An 18,525-nucleotide genomic window follows, 5' to 3' on the forward strand; every position below is an offset into this window, starting at 1 on the left:
TGATCTTAGTTTTCTGAATGTTGAGTTTTAAGTAAGCTTTTTCACTCTCTTCTTTCACCCTCATCAAGAGGCTCTTTATTTTCCTCTTCACTTCCTACGTTTAGAGTGGTACCATCTGCATACCTAATGTTGTTGATATTTCTCCTGGTGATCTTGATTCATGCTTGTGATTCATCCAGCCCAGCATTTTACATGATGTACTCCGCATATGGGATTCCCAGGTGGTGCTAGTGGTAAAGAATGTGTCTGCCAATGCAAGAGTGTTAAGAGACGTGGGTTCGATCCTTGGGTTGGGAAGATCCCCTGGAGGAAGGCATGGCAACACAATCCAGTATTCTTGCCTGAAGAATCCCATGGACAGAGGAGCCAGGCAGGTCATGGTCCACAGGATCACACAGAGTTGGATATGACTGAAGTGACTTACCAGGCATGCACACTCTGCCTATAAGTTAAATAAACACGGTCACAATGTACAGCCTTTCCCAATTTTGAACCATTCAGTTGTTCCATGTAAGGTTCTAACTGTTGATTCTTGATTCACACATAAGTTTCTCAGGAGACAGGTAAGGTGGTCTGGTATTCCCATCTCTTTAAGAAATTTAAATTTTGTTGTGATGCACATAGTCAAAGGCTTCGTACAGTCAATGAAGTAGAAGTAGGTGTTTTTCTGGAACTCCCTTGCTTTTTCTCTGATTCAAAGAATGTTGGCAATTTGATCTCTGGTTTCTTTGCATTTTCTAAAACCAGCTTGTACATCTGAAGTTCTCAGTTCACATACTGCTGAAGCCTAGCTTGAAGGACTTTGAGCATAACCTTACTAGCATGTGAAATGAATCACAGTCTTGTCATGGCAAAGGGGCTTGCTTAACTCAATGAAGCTATGAGCCATGCTGTACAGGGCCACCCAAGACAAACTAGCAGCAGTGGAGAGTTCTGACAAAATATGGTCCACTGGAGGAGGGAATGACAAACCACTCTAATATTCTTACCACGAGATCCCCATGAACAGTATGAAAAGGCAAAAAGTTTATGATACAAGAATGTAGAAGGGTCAGCCAGGCAAATACAGGTAAATGGAAAGCATTCCATGATCATTACAAAAGAATTCAAATATGGAAAGACTTTTCTGAAGCCCTCATATTCTTTAAAAGTCAGAAATATATTGATTTAATTGAATTCCCTAGGTATAATGTATAAAACATATAATCACCATGGGAAAAATTAATTTATCTGATATGTGTATATATATATATATATACACACATACACACACAAACACACATATACAAAGTATTACTGAAATGTATATAAGGTTTTATATTTGTTGGCTTTATAATTAACTGAAATTAAAGGATTATATAATCAAATTATTTATATAAATAATTTATATAAATATAAATATATATATTTATACTTATATAAATAAATATAAATAAACAAATTAGCCTCTGTTTCATTACCTGGATCAACCCCTCTAGCAACTGGCATGCAGTATACTTATATATGGGAAATACACTAGTCCCATTGCCAGATGCTGCTGTTTCATAATTTACAATGATAGTCAATTGTTATTCTGTAGGAATTTTGTCCATAATTAACTGAATTTTACATCCTCCCTGATACCTTGGGCTACAGAAGCTAGTGAAAGATTTCCATGAACCTATTAAAACAGAAGCAAAAAGTAATATTCTCAAGCTTTTAAGTTTAATAATATAATATCATAAACTTAAAAGAATATTTATATTTCATGATCCAAAACAATCAGAATTCAATTTTAAAAAAGAGGTGGATTCACCTTAGAGCAACTGAAGCATACAGAGAGCCATCAAGCTACTAAATAAACTCAGGATAAACACTGTAAACTAATTACATATTATAACTATATTATGTCCATGATAAGAAAATAAAGTGGCTGAAAAATATAACCACTGTAAGTGCTCAGCAGTATATTTCCTCTTTTAAATTTTCTAATTTACTTTTTCTTTCCCAATTATTTATTTCTTCAATGTGCATAAACATCAGAGAAAGGATGAAATGATGAAAGCCTGTAGTGATTTCAAGCTTAGTTTATGGAGGGTTCCATGTAGTTTACCATATATATAAACGCTGTATCTAAATCAGAACGTAGGCAATTTTCACAATATAAAAACAAATTATTTTTATGCCTCAGTAAAAACCACATGTGTAGCCTCCAAAAACAGACTTTTTATTTGATGTAACATGTTTCATGGAATATATACACCATTTCTTCTCATTGTTTATTGATTTAGAGCATCCATATGTACTGATTTGCCAAGATAATCCAAGCTGATGCCTGCATGAGTGTAATTTTAAATATCCGCTTTTTCTCTTTTAAAAATGTTCTGTTTTGCATGAAAATTTGTATGAATAATTTTATTAGAACACAAGACAAAGCTATTTTCTTTCTAAATTATATTATTATGGAATATTGGAGAAGGCAATGGCACCCCACTCCAGTACTCTTGCCTGGAAAATCCCATGGTCGGAGGAGCCTGGTAGGCTGCAGTCCATGGGGTCACACAGAGTCAGACACGACTGAAGCGACTTAGCATAGCACAGCATGGAATATATGATATAGGTAGCTACAATCTATTATTTCTTGAAACAAAAATACTTTCCAAACACCATATTAAGGTTATTGTTCCATCAACTGTGGCCCACCAGGCTCCTCTGTCCATGGAATTTTCCAGGCACGAATACTGGACTGGGTTGCCATTTCCTCCTCCAGGGGATCTTCCCAAGCCAAGGACTGAATCTTTCTTGAGTCTCCTGCACTGGCAGGCAGATTCTTTACCACTATGCTACCTGAGAAGCATCCCATATCAAGGAATATGATCCATTTCTTGTGTGTGTGTGCGCACGCACATACACACTCAGTCACATCCAACTCATTGTGACCCCATGGACTGTAGCCCGCCATGCTCTTCTGTCCTCCACTATCTCCTGCACTAAACATTTAGTTGTTATATCTTATTAGTATCCTTTGACCTACAACAGTTTGCAGCTTTCTTTTATGTTAAAACTTCCTGTTTTTCTCCCCCAAGATGTCCTTCTCCACATTAAAAAAAAAAAAATTCCCTATGTTTAAATTCAAGCTATATTATTTGGCAAATAATACTCCATTTCAAGGTCTACTTTCCTGGTAGCTCAGACGGTAAAGCGTCTGCCTACAATGTGGGAGACCTGGGTTCGATCCCTGGGTCGGGAAGATCCCCTAGAAAAGGAAATAGCAACCCACTCCAGTATTCATGCCTGTAAAATCCAAAGGACCGAGGAGCCTGGGGGGGCTACAGTTCATGGGGTCCCAAAGAGTTGGACATGACTGAGCGGCGTCTCTTTCCTTTCCCTTCCTTTCAAGGTCTACTCTTGTTTGTATGCTGCTTTCATATCTCTTATCTCTTTGGAAAAGATGCAATTCAATATGCTTTTACTCCTAATTTCTCTCCTGGGAAACTAGGAAATAATATTATCTCTGACTGTATCCATATAGTATACTACAAAATACTTTATGTAGTATCTTATACATACCACTACATTTGATATACTATATGTATCATATTCAGCAAGTCCTTTTGGTAAATAAAGTTTCTCTGAATTTTCATCAGTCCTTAACTTTATACTGCTGCTGCTGCTGCTAAGTCGCTTCAGTCGTGTCCAACTCTGCGCAACCCCATAGATGGCAGCCCACCAGGCTCCTCCATCCATGGGAATTTCCAGGCAAGAGTACTGGAGTGGGTTGCCATTGCCTTCTCTGAACTTTATACTAGGTTGTTGGAATATGGTTCCAGTTTAGCTAGCCAATGAGTATATGGTGAGAGTCATAAAAATTCTAGTGAATGAAAAAATAATACTAGTTTGAGGGCTTTAGTAAAACCATTCTCCTTGACAAATCATGTCTTCTTTAATCATCTTCATCAGCTAAAATGAGATTCCCATATTGCAATACAAAACTTAGCAGTTCGAAACTTTTTACTTATGATGAGAGTATAATTTCTCCTTTTAGAGGATATTATTTTCTTGTTAGAAGTTACCTATGATGAAAAAATATTTGTTAACATATATATTTCACATATATCCATATATTAACTATCTCCTGCACCCTCCTTTGTGTGTATCTAGTTTCCAACCCTGTTTCACAAATGTATTCACTGCTGTGCTGGCAATGAATTTCATTATCTTTAATTGTCTGTAAAAGTCTTCATTTTCCCTTCATTTTTGAAGAGTATTGTCGCTGGACAAAGAATTTCAGGTTGGAAGTCTACCAAAACTTAAAAGATGTTCCATTATTTTCTGATTTGCATAATTTATGACTAAAAGTTGATGATAGTTTTATTTTGAAATCATGGTTTTTCCTGAGAGTGATCTCAAAATTTTAATTATAGGTTAAAATGGACTCTTTTTACTTTGTGTGTAACTTTCCGTGAGATATAACATATATATTGATCCATGTATCACCATCATCCCAAAGAATCCCTTGTAATATTCCTTTACAATAACACCCTTTCCTACCTATAAACCCTGGTCAACACTGATCTGTTTTGAGAATGTCCAAAAAATAAAAAGGAGACATAACATACAGAACCCCTGAGATGGCATTTCTTTCACACAATAATGCCAACGAGATTCAACCAGGCAGTAAGGTTTACCAATAGTTTGTCCCTTTCTTCTGCTGTCTGAATCCACCACAGTCCTTTTTAAAAAAAAAAAAAAACAAAACTCACTGAAAACCATTTTCTCCAGTTTTGGCTATTCCATGAATATTCATGTAAAGGTTTCTGCATGAAAGTAAGTTTTCATTTCCTTAATGTCAAGGAATGGGATCACAGGGTCATATAACTGAATGTTTAACTCAGTAATACTCCCAAACTGTCTTCCTCAGTGACTGCCATCATGCAGTCTCAAAGCCATGGATAAGGTGTCAGTTGTTTCAACTTCTCCCCAGCACTCGGAATTATTGTTATTTTTTTTTACTTTAGTCATTCTTCTATATGTTTGTAGAGCTCAGCCAACCTGGTTTTAATTTGCATTTACTTTCTGATAAGATCGACCATCTTTTTATGAGCTTATTTCACAGCCTAATGTGATCTTTTCTCAAGTATCTGTTCAAGCCATTTTTAAATAAGTTGGTTTGCTTAATATTGATGACTACTTTTGAAATTTTCTCTTGAAACCTGGTTTTGAACAGTTTAATTATGTTGTTCCATGGATTTTTTTGGTTTTTCCTTTGTGTTCATCCTGACCAAGGTTAGTGGAATTTCTTGGATCTTAGGATTTGTAGTTTTCAAATTATTTGGCTGTTATTTAAAAAAAAAAATACACATACACCCATATCATCTTAACTTCCTATTTCTTGGACTCCAATTTTATGTATGTTAAACTGCTTGATTTATCTCATAGGCTCCTATGGCTCTGTTCCCTATTTATTTAGTCCTTTTTTCCTACTTCAGTTTTTAAAGATACAATTCTATACTTCTAATTCAGTATTATTGTCTTAGTGTATGATAAGCCATTAAATCCATCAAATGAATTTTCCAGGTTAGTTACACTGGGAGGGCAAGTCTACTTCCTATGATTCTATCATAAAAAAGTCAAGATCACACTAACTCTTTTAGAATTTTCCGTCAAAATATTACACTAATGCATCTTTCTTCCTGTCAATAGCTTATAAGTAAGTAAGTGTTAGTTGCTCAGTCCTGTCTGACTCTGCAGTCCCGCTGATTGTAGCCCGCCAGGCTCCTCTGTCTATGGAATTCTCCAGGCAAGAATACTGGAGTGGGTAGACAGTCCCTTCTCCGGGAGATATTCCAGACCCAGAGATCGAACCCAGGTCTCTTGCATTGCAGACAAACTCTTTACCTTCTAAGCCGCCAGGGAAGTCCTGCCAAAAGCTCTTATAGGACATTATACCAGGTAGTGATAGCGGTAAAGAGCCTGTCTGCCGATTCGGGAGCCATGAGAGATGCGGGTTTAATACCTAGATTGGGAAGGTCTCTGGGAGGACAGCATGGTGACCCACTCCAGTATTCTTATAAGGAGAATCCCATGGACAGAGGACCTGGGGGAAAACAGTCCATAAGGTTACAAAGAGTCGGACAGGACTGTAATGACTTAGCATGCATATTCAACTTCGATTACTAGAGAAATGTTAATCTTGACTAAAGACTGTTATTTCATGATCTTCCCATTTTTGAAACTAGTACAGTGAAGCAAAACAGGATCTTATGCATTTAAAGTAAAATTCTTAAACATATACAGTTTATACTGTGTAACAGATACTCAAAGATATTCTAAGGTCATGTTCAGTTCAGTTCGGTTCAGTCGCTCAGTCGTGTCCTACTCTTTGCGACCCCATGAATCGCAGCACGCCAGGCCTCCCTGTCCATCACCAACTCCCAGAGTTCACTCAAACTCACATCCATCGAGTCAGTGATGCCATCCAGCCATCTCATCCTCTGTCGTCCCCTTTCCCTGCTGCCCCCAATCCCTCCCAGCATCAGAGTCTTTTCCAATGAGTCAACTCTTCGCATGAGGTGGCCAAGTTAGATTATAATATATGAAGGCAATCTGGCTGTCAATGTTGAGTCAAGCAATACAGCTAATCCAACAGGCAACAAGGGAATCCTTGTTGATTCCTATGAAAAACTCTTTTTTGAAGATGTTGTAAGTATGATAATCTGATTTTCTTTCAATTTAATTTATGTTTTTATCTAGATGCTCAGAGTGGTTTTGTTTTGTTTTCTTTAAAGTCCATTAATTTTACTAGAATGTATCCCAAGGTTGGTCATTTAGGTAATTTTCTCAGATATTCAGTGTGCCTTTTAAAATATATTTTTTAAAACTTTTTTTTAATGCTAAGAGTTTCTGTGAATTACTGGTCCTATTATCTTGTATTTTTCTGTTCTTTGCTTTGTTTATCTATTTTGGAGACTCATATGAATGTTGAATATTCTACATTTGCCCCTTTCACTCTCATCTTTTCTCATCTCTTTAAGTCACTATTTTTTTGATATTTATAGTTTCTCTTTTTACCTTATATTTTTTTTATAGGCTTATCTGGTGAACTTATTTACTTCTTTATTTCTTCTAATTTAATTTTAATTTCTAAAATTATGTTTCCCTTTATTTCTAGTTCTTTCTTAATTCCTATCAGTACATCTGTGGGTTTCTCTACCTTCTGATATAAATTACTTCTTATCCTATATTATTTCCTAATGTTTATTAAAATTTTTCATCTTTTTTTTCCTGGTATTTAAGGCTTTGAGGCATTTTCTACTTCCTCTCATTTTTCTTTTCCTAAAATATGGTATTTTGTTCCTTTTTGTTACTATTTTTTGTGAAGTTGGGTTATCTGAACTTTTAGATCATTTTTAGATAGATTTTCTTTTCCTCTTCAGATTCTAGGGATCTCTCATTTGTTTTTATGTAGTTTTTTTTTTAATTTTTTTGTTTTGTTTTTCTTTTTTTTTTAATTTAATTTTATTTTTTAACTTTACAATATTGTATTGGTTTTGCCATATATCGAAATGAATCCACCACAGGTATACATGTGTTCCCCATCCTGAACCCTCCTCTCTCCTTCCTCCCCATACCATCCCTCTGGGTCGTCCCAGTGCACCAGCCCCAAGCATCTAGTACTGTGCATCGAACCTGGACTGGTGACTAATTTCATATATGATATTATACATGTTTCAATGCCATTCCCCCAAATCATCCCACCCTCTCCCTCTCCCACAGAGTCCAAAAGACTGTTCTATACAGCAGTGTCTCTTTTGCTGTCTTGTATACAGAGTTATTGTTACCATCTTTCTAAATTCCATATATATGCATAAGTATACTGTATTGGTGTTTTTCTTTCTGGCTTACTTCACTCTGTATAATAGGCTCCAGTTTCATCCACCTCATTAGAACTGATTCAAATGTGTAGTTTTTTTTTTTTTTTTTTAAATGAGTCTACTTTCTGAGATCTATTAGCTCTGTCTGTCTTCCCCGGTTTTATGTGGATGTTTTGTCTCTTTTGTTCTCTGTTGCTCAATTTGGATTCTATTCGTAGCAGTTTCTCCTCAATGTGGGACTTTGTTCTGGAAGAGAACTCTGCTTGGGTTAATTTTTCATGGTGTTTAGATGCTCTCACCCCTTCTAAACACACCAGGGAACCCCTGGATTCATCTCCCTGTTTTATCTGCTGTTTTCAAATTGGCCTTCTGGGTTTTCCAGTCAGTAGTTGTACAACACCATATTCTTCAGATGTTCTCTTGCTTCCCACAATCCTATCCAATTCATCTGCTGATACTGTGTATATCTCCTAGTTATAGCTGGATTGTCCACCCCCCCCCAGGCTACTTTAGGGTTCAGTAGGATACACTGTCACCTGGTTTTGATGTAAAGGTATACTTGTTGTTGTAGTTATTGTTTTACTATCCACTGTTCTGCTCATGGAGGAATTCAGGGATATTTAAAAACTAAGCCCCCATTGCCATCTACCATAATTTGTCATGTACTTTTTTTGTATTATTGCAATTTTAAAAGTGGATAACTACTGAAACTATTTTAATGTGTAAGTTCTGAATTAAACATACTCAAGTTTTTCTAATTATGTGGGCATATTGTTACTGTGAATAATTCAAAGGTGATGTAAGTTCTTTGAGTAGGCTCATTCCTTTCATAACATTTCAGTGATGTTCCTAATTTAAACTATAAATATTCTTACTATATAATTTTAATAACATTTATCAGTGTTAGTAAAAGTATAGTAGATACTTCAGTGACATTTCCTGCACTGCTATTATCCCTTTCTAAGATGTTTCAACTTAAACGCTGCTTCTAAGGTGCGTTGTGTCTTATGTCCAGTATTGCCCCTACCCTCCACCCCAGTCTTAACTATAACAGGGATAGACACCTAACCCAAGGTTGGGCCATTCAGATTCTCTCATGATAGGAAGTGACTATAGTCAGATGGTAAAAGAAGTTTATATTCAGGCACATTGACAGTCAAGTATGGGGTGCCATGCTGGGCCACAACCTGATGACTAAGAAAATGAAGTTAGTCTGAGAAAGAAGTGAAAAATTTGAGTTGATAGAGACAAGCAAAGATAGGAGGATATAAAGCTGCCTTTAGAGGTAAAGGGAGTAGCCCTGGTTACTGACTCCCTGTTTCCCTTTCTAGGCTGCCTCAAGTCTATCTGTATTTCATTTCCTGTTTCTGGATGCTTATGAGACTAACTGCTGTATCCCCATCATAATTAAATTGTATGTAATGATCTTGTGAGTTCTCAACCAAATATAAATAATGCTCACAGAATATAACAGTGATATTCAGAGCCACTCTGTGCTGTTGTGGAATAAGAAAGAGTAAAGAGCACTAGGCTAACACACACAAACACACACACATGCCCACACTGAAACATCTTCCCTTCTAATTAACTTGGGTGATTACTGCTTCTTTATTACTATGGCAACTCTAGACTCATGGTAGTTCTAAGACCTCCTGAATAAAAATTACAAAGATCTAATATCAGCACTCAAACTACAACTGGACTTTCTTCTTAAATCTTAACTCAAGATTAAGCTTACACTTATAGGCTGCTCTCAACTCTTTAAGAAAAGGCTCATGGTTCCTCTGAAGTGAATCCTCCATTGCTCCTTAAGATAAATAAAACAATTTTGGATCAAAGGTTGTTCTGTCATCTTGGGCTGGTATATTTTGATACTTGCATACATACCTACCCTAATTTTTACATATTAGTTTGAAAATTGAAAGGCTATTATTTTTCTTAGAAAAAGTTCACCAAGCTCCTAAAAGTTCATACTAAAAAATCGTTAATTATTGCCAAGAGGAACACACACACAAACACACACACACATCAAAAGCTATGCAAAAACAGCAAATGTTAATAAATGAACTTAAAAGATGTGAACAATGCTGATTACTCTAGAAACATACAATAATAAATTTAACACAGTTCAACTAATAAAAGTGATAGACTAATTAAGAAAATAAAAGGATATTATTTTGACATCTGTTTTAAAGGACATAGACCATATAACTACTGATAATTATTCTATGAGAAAAACTTAAATGGAATACATGTGAATTAAGAAAAACTGAATATAAAACAACAAAAAAAGATGCAATTCAAATATATTTTATGATTATTTGAAATTAGGAGTAAGTAATTGCTTTCTCTTTTCATAAGATGCTAAAATATCCTCAGTTACCTAAATCCAGTTTTGTTCCTACCATGTACACATGATGAAATCAAAAGCATTGAGATTTATTCATTAGAAGGATTATTTTTGAACAGAAATATTCAACAGCTACAAGTAAGATATTCTTATCATGTAACTCTTCTGCTCTTCAGGATAGTTTGACAGTTTTTCTTCTCAGAGGAGAGAAATAATGTACCAAACTATGGAAAGAGGGGAAATAGAGCAGAGGGAAAAAGAAAGAATGATCAAGAATACATGTTCAAGAATGAGAACATGACAGGATACATAACTTCCATAGGCTGGGGTAGAGAGTAAGAACAGACTTTGTGTACATAGAGGAGCCATCTCATGGGTGTGGATGATTGATCAATATTGGGAATTCTCACCACAGAACACAAATTTTATCTATCTCCCCTTATTTTATTTTCAAAACTTACCTCTATTAAACATTATCAGTAACAAAAATAATGTTCTATTCAAGTACAAGAGAAAAAGATACTCAATATTACGTACAAGAATCTAGGCTAGGCAATGTTAATAAAACCAATAAAATACTTCCTATTTACAAACGAAGATAATTTTATTAATACTATATAAATAAAACAGAAGAGAAGAACAGACGAGAAGGCATCAATTTGGCATAAGGAATCTGAAGCAGGACTCAATGGATGAGAATAATTTTGAGGAAATAAAACCATAAAATGATCCAGCGCAGAAGAAAGAGTTATACAAAAACAAAGAGATGGGACATGTGTGACTCACTGAATGTTAAAGGAAGGTCTTCTATAGCAAAAGGACAGAGACTAGTTGAGTCTGAAAAGGAAGGTTATGACTAAAGGTTATGACTAAATTGTGAGGGATACCAAATGTTGTTCTGGAATACAGCAGAGAATTCTAGATTTTTTTGATTGTTCAGCCTAGCAGAAATTTGGAGGACTGTACCTTAACATGGTCAACTTTCTATTTTGTCAAGGAATGGCATTTACAAAACAAAACTCAAAACCGAATAATCTCCCATTTGCTATCATCATTTTATTAAGAAAAATAATTTTAACGAAAAAGGAGGAACATTAAATCAACATAGTTTTAAAAACTGGATATATTAAAATTTATTGGATGTAGAAAAGTGAAGAAATAAAATTATATTCTGCTAAGTAAACACAAAGTGAACTTTGAATATATAACTCATTCTAATGCTTCATTTTTAGCATAGTTACCTTTTTAAAAAATGCAATAGGAATATTCCTAATGCTCTTTCAACTCAATTCAGAGTTTTTGAGGTAAACTTAGGGAAGCCCATGAAAAAAAACTCGTAATTACCAGGGTATTTCTCCATCTTCTCTGCAGTGCTGGGAAGAAATAAGAAACACACCAGATGTCTGACCATGGAAAATTCTGGAAAAGGGGGCTGGCTACATATGTGGGATTCTGACTGACCAATGTAGAGCAGTTAAAGGTCATCTGATAGTAATTCCTTAGAATTTAAAATTGTCACAAATTATCATTTAGAAACCAATAATGTAAGCCTCATAACTTCAAATAATTCATTCCTTCTTTGCTTTGGCTACTGAAAAACAGTGCTGAATTTGTGTCCTAATTTTAGTAACAGTATAGGATCCATCACTAACATTACTACATTACTAACTTTATTCCATGTTTAGTTTAGCATGTCTTTGTTCACTATTTATGATTTTCTTTGGTAAATTTGTAATCATTTCTGGAAAATATATACATAGGAAAAAATATTTGGGTAATAAGGAAACATTTGAGATTTATTTTTCAATAAAGCTTATTGAATTTTTTTCTTATTATAATTATAACACGTGTTATAGGGTCACTGCACTAACCATTCTTTTGACCAAGGACACTCTTCTAGTAAACTGCATGGCTTATCTCCTTTAAGTCTTTGCTGAGATGTAACTTTTTCAATTGAATAATTTAAAATTAATCATCCTTCTTTAAAACTGCAACCTAATCCTGAGTACTCTTGCCTGAAAATCCCATGGACGGAGGAGCCTCGTAGGCTGCAGTCCATGAGGTCGCTAAGAGTTGGACACGACTGAGCAACTTCACTTCACTTCACTTTAATCCTGACACTGCTATAATCCCAATTCCCTATGATGTATTAGTACTTATCATTTTACACAGCACTGGTACCACCTTCTAATGTGCTATCTCATTTACTTATTTATTTTGTTTAGTGTTTATTTGTATTTTCTCTTTGATAGAATATAAGGTCCACAAGGCTCTTTGTTATTTACTAATATATTCCAAGTATCTAATAGCACTTAGTCTAGAGCAAGAAGACAACCATATGACTCTATTCTAAGAGCTTTATATGCATTATTTAAAATTTAATTCACACAAGTTCTCTATGTGGGAGTATTATCATTGACTACATCTCACAGAAAGAATCTAAGCAACAAAATGGATTAAGTAACTCACAAAGGTCATATAGCTAAGAAAGTAGTGAAACAAGGATTTAAATACAGGTTATTAACTATTATTGTCTCCACTAATAAGAGACATATTGTGCAAAAGCAATTAAGACAATAATAGAGCAGGTACAGAAAAATATCTACAGTAAATAGGAAGTGAAAAGCAAATATATATATATATATATATGCAAACATATATGAAATTTGCTTACTATAAGTCTGATAAATCCAAGGAATAGCATCTAAAACCATCATTTACTTATAAGATATCAACTAGATATTGATTACCCCTTTCTGAAGCTCATGAATATTTATAAGTCAAAACTTCTTTTTAAAGAAATAAGGCTTAAGACAACCATATTTTTCATATCTCCTAATACAGGTGCATGTATTAAATCTTCCCAACAGTTTATTTATCTTCTTTACCTTCTCACTTCATTTGACCTGCTACTGAGTAGAAGATAACAGCTTCATCAATTCCCAGTTAAGTATTTCTTTATATTTTCTCAGTTAAGGACTGTCATATTACATGCTATTTGTGACTAAGCAAAGTCACTTAAAGAAATATCAATCTTATAGTTAGAAGGAGATTTTAGACATCATTGCTTAGCAAATACACAACCTAAAAAAGGATATATAGCAGCCCTAACAGATTGAGATTATAAGGGCCAGAGTTTCCCTTTCCAACAATTTTTCAAAGTTTTTCATTCTGTTATGAGCACTGATTGTGAAAATACTCTATGTTTTTTTAATAAATAAGGAGAAAGCATACATGAATATCTTACTAAAATTTGTGGAAGCAATGTCTTTTTATTCTTTTGGCAATAAATATTCCTTTAGTAACACAAGTTAGGTCATGATTAATAGATACATTACAGGAAACTAAAATAATCAGAATATAGAGAGAAATCATACCTTCTATCAATAGCTCTTGTCCATGACTGCCAAGAAGTGTACGAGATAGGAATGGGGCAAAGTCTACAAAAATTTCACGAAGAAGAGGAGCAACTTTTTCTAAAGCTCTTTCAAGTTTTGCAGTGATGCTGTTGAAATTAAGACATAAAGACTAGTAAATATGGTTCGATATAAAATTTCAAATAAACTTTACTTCTGAATTAAAACCTTTAAAAAAAGTCACAAAAGTCCAGTTCTGACCCACTAAATAGTAACAGCTTCATGTAGAAGGCACAATGTAGAGTTTCACATTAGTCACAAAGCTACTCAAAAGGCCACAGCTAAATCATAATGATTATACTGTGAAAAGGAACCAGGGTCCTGTCACCCACAAGAGCCACAGATACTGGCCATAACTCTAGGAGTTTCAAGAAAAGAAGCTGCTATATGTCTTCTTTGTCTATCCTCCTGTTCACCAAAGAAAAACTGTTTCGAATACCTACTATATGAGTCACTGTGAAAGTTACAAAGAATAAATTCTTGTTCTCAAGAGTTCCCTGAAAAGCTGGACAAATAACGGAATAACTGGAATTCAGTATGACTGAGCTGAATTGCTTTGCCAAAGTAGGTATTTTCTATATCATAATAAGCCCACTCACTTTTTATTTACCCATCATTACATCATTATTTATATTGTTGAATATTAAATTTCAAGGTACATGGCCTTACATAAGCACTCTCTGATATTCTTGAAAATACCTCAAATAGGATATGTAAAAATAAAAACATGGATAAAGAAAATAATTCTGCTGAAAAATAAATTCTGCTCAATAATTCTACTCAAATAAATAATTTGGTTATATCTAAATATCTCTCTTAGAAGTAAGTGCTTTAGAGTAAGAATGCTTGGATTGGAAGGTTGACTTCAATGTATGCTACCCAGGTGACCCTGGGACATCAAACTTTCTACAACTGCAAAATGAAGATGATAACTCTACTTCCCCACTGAGAGTTAATGAGCTAAGGCATGTGAAATGCACAGAAAAGAACCTGACATACAGTGAGAGGTCAACAATGATAGCTCTTGTAACTGTTACTTTGAATAAAACACACCTATACTTACTTATACAAAATGTGACTCATATATTTGAACCAAAACAAAATCAATATAGTAACCTTAGATAAGCACACACTCTTCTACATGGATGACATATACAGTAAGGAATTAAACCATACTTCACAATAATAAGAGTTCTTCCACAGTGCTAAGTTATATTTTTGTTATATATGAGAAAACCATAAATGACAAAAAATTAATCACAAAAAATGTGCAGCATATGATTAACATTTAAAATGAAACTATTTTATTAAGTGAATAAAGTGGAATTATGGAATAATATAGGATAATAATAATAATATCCTATATAATAATAATATCCTATATAATATAGGATAATACAGAATTATATAATAAAGGATGCTTTCTTTCCTAACTTGGAATCAGCATGATCTGAACCCTCTCTTTGTGTACACAAAGCCTCACCATTAGCACTGCAATTTAACTTTTCCTCCTTTTATATGGGTCAACAGCTTTAGAGAAATAAGAACTCAGGTTTAATAACTTAAAGAGAATATCCTGGAGGAAAATTTTTAGGCAAGAAAAAGGGAAATGGTGGGGTTTGCAGACTTGCTAAAGATAAAGAGCTTTCAGTATTTGCCCCTACTCTGTTACTCTAGGAGCAAATACCTACATTAGGGCTAGGGTTCTCAATTTCTCAATCTTTATTTAGTGTATTGCAGAAACATCACTAAGAATGAAAGTCATCTTTCTTTAAAAAAAAAAGAAAGGAAAAAAAGCACAGAAAGAAATGAAGGATACTGAATATTATCTTCAAAGCCTTAAAAGAAAACAGTTGCCAACCTAGAATCTATTCTGGTTCAAAATATCTTCAAAAAATAGAGGTGAATTTCAAATATTTCTAGTTAAAAAAAAAAACGGAAAGAATTCATGAGTGGCAGGCCTACACTAAATGAAACAAAAGGAGTATGGAAGAAAGAAAATAATAGCACATAGAAGTCAGACATTCAAAAAAAAATGATGAGCAAGAATAAATGATAAACACTTGGGTAAATATAAATACATGTTGACCAGTATTTGTATTCTCTTGAGGCATTTAAAATTTAACATGCACACACAGAGGCATATATATGTGTAAATGTGGTTACAAAATTTGGACTAAATGAAGTTAAGCTATACTGAGATCCATGCATTGCCTGGGAAGAGGACTTAGATAATCAAGAATTAATGTTCCAATCTGGAAGATGATCACTTAAAACACTGCTTCTCAAAGTGTATTCTCAGCAGTACCAAGATCACTTAGTGAAATGGTTAACTTTATCTGTCACCTTGACTGGACAACAGGGTGGCCAGATGTTTGATTAAATATTATTCTGGGTTAAGGTCTGTTAGAGTATTTCTGGATTCGATGACAATTTGAATGGGTAGACCGAGTAAAGCAGACTGTCCTCCCTAATGGGCCTGTGCCTCATCCATTCAGTTGAATATGTAAATAGAACAGAAGGCTTGATAAGAGGGAACCCCTTCTACCTGATAGCTGGTCTTTGCTGGCCTTCAGACTCAACTGAAACATCAACTCTTCTGGGGTTTTGAGCCTCTCAGCTTTCAGACTGGAACTTATACTATCAGGCTTTTAGACTTGAATTAGAACTACATATTGGCTCAGCAATGTGTTTTAATAAGCCTCCTATCTAACTCTGTTGCATAGAGATGCTTAAGATCCATTGCACTAAGCAGAAGAAATAAGGTATAAACTCAGCCTACAGTTTGTTACTTCTCTGTAGTGAGTATTTCTTAATGGCAATATGAATAAAACTGATTAATCACTGCCAAGAATTGGAAGGAAGGGAAGCAGAAAGCAAACTCATAATAAATATTAAGAATAAAAAGGAAGGACTTTCCTACAGACTACATGAATGTTAAAATAATAATAACAGAATATTGTGAAATATATTGTAACAATAGAATCTACCAAAGGTCACACAAGACAAATATAGAAATTCTGGGGATAACTGTAAAAATTTAATTTATAAACTTTTCCTCAAAAGGAAATCTAGAATCAGACATCTTTGTTTGTGAACTCTACCAAATATTTTAAGAATAAAAAAACAAGACAAATTAAAAAAAAATCATATGCAACCTCTTCAAAGGATAAAACAGGGGAATATAACATCATAAAAAGATTGGATTTCTTTTAGAAAGTAAAGGTTTAACATTTTTAAAATTAAAAGTCATTATAATAGACCACATTAACAGAAAAAGGAGGAAAATCACATGGTCATCTCTATTACTCCCCTCCAAAAAGAGATAAAATTTAACACTCATAGTGATGGTAACTCAGTTAATTATAAACACAAGAGAATTATTATATTTGATAAAAAGTATCTTTAGTAAATAGGAAACATCATTATTAATGATGACATATTCATAACTTTTCATTTAAAGTGAATAAAAGAATGACTGTTCTAGTCACTTCTATAGAAAACTGTTCTGGAGGTACTAGGTGATACTAAAAATAAAGAAAAAGAAATAAAAAAGTGTAAGGATTTGTGTAATGGGGAATAAAACTGTCAATATTCAAAGATCAAATGACTGTGTACATATATGCTTATTTAGAGATAATAATGGATAAATTAGAAAAAAATAAAGGTTTCATGAGATTAGCCCAATATATTGAAACAAATTATATATACTGGAAAACAGTTAAAATGAAATTTATACAATAAACAGATTTACATTAAAAATATCAAATTCCACTTTTCACCTTAAAGCGGTTAAGAGTCTACACTTACCTCCCATGCTAACAACAAGAAAATTTTACAAAATGCAGAGAACAACTATTTTCATACAAAATGCAGGGTATGACACCATAAATCCCGAGGAAAAAGAAATAAACGACGTGAGTCCCACCATCACTCAGATTTCCTACATGGAGGTATTTCAAAAAGACTAAAACTGTAGTTCAAGGAGAACAGAATATATAGGACACAGCACCCACAAGGAAGGTGTCATGGAGAGAACAGCAACCTTTGGCTGAATAACAATCTCTGTATGTGATATCTGAAAGCTCTCAACGTTAGAAGAGAACAACTTAGAAAGAACAATTATGGAAGAGTCATAACAGCCATCTGCATCCCAAACAGGGCCTAGAGACTTCTGTAGACACACTGAGCATTTTGGAGAAATCCAGCATTCTTTCTAAGCACGGCAAAATTAGTCCAAGAATAAAGGCCATTCTAGATATGGAAGAACAGTGTTTTTGAACAAATAGTCCGACACAAACTAGACTTTCATAATCAAAAATATAAACCTGGACACAGATCTCCGGAGAAGGCAATGGCACCCCACTCCAGTGCTCTTACCTGGAAAATCCCATGGACGGAGGAGCCTGGTAGGCTCCAGTCCATGGGGTCGCTAAAAGTCGGGCACAACTGAGCGACTTCACTTTCACTTTTCTCTTTCATGCACTGGAGAAGCAAATGGCAATCCACTCCAGTATTCTTGCCTGGAGAATCCCAGGGACAGAGGAGCCTAGTGGGCTGCCGTTTATGGGGTCGCACAGAGTCGGACACGAGTGAAACGACTTAGCAGCAGCAGCAGCAGGACACAGATCTCACCTCTTACATAAAAATCAGCTCAAAATGGGACCCTGACTTAAAACTAAAACTGTTACTGAACCCACAGAACTTTACAGAATACACAGGAAAAAAATCTTTGGGACTTCGGGTGAGGTGAAGATTTCTTAGACAAGACACCATGATAAACTAGACTATAATAAAAATTCAGTTTTCCTCTGCTACAAAGAACATAAAAATAAGCCATAGTCTGAGAGCAAATACTTGGAAACATTTCTGAAAATGTACTTGTACTAAGAATACTGAATGCACA

At 34.5% G+C, this 18,525-nt stretch overlaps 1 protein-coding gene across 5 annotated transcripts in view; it reads right to left on the reverse strand.

Annotated features, from left to right (window-relative positions):
• Positions 1–18,525, reverse strand: part of NBEA (neurobeachin) — a 661,454-nt gene that overhangs the window by 369,935 nt on the left and 272,994 nt on the right. For all 5 annotated transcript variants that reach the window (XM_055542371.1, XM_055542373.1, XM_055542372.1 and 2 more), the window contains exon 33: positions 13,581–13,708. In XM_055542371.1, coding sequence (XP_055398346.1) covers positions 13,581–13,708 — 128 coding nt within the window. The remainder of the gene's footprint in view (positions 1–13,580; positions 13,709–18,525) is intronic.

Source organism: Bubalus kerabau, chromosome 12 (assembly GCF_029407905.1).
Source record: "Bubalus kerabau isolate K-KA32 ecotype Philippines breed swamp buffalo chromosome 12, PCC_UOA_SB_1v2, whole genome shotgun sequence".
Lineage (NCBI taxonomy): Eukaryota > Metazoa > Chordata > Mammalia > Artiodactyla > Bovidae > Bubalus > Bubalus kerabau.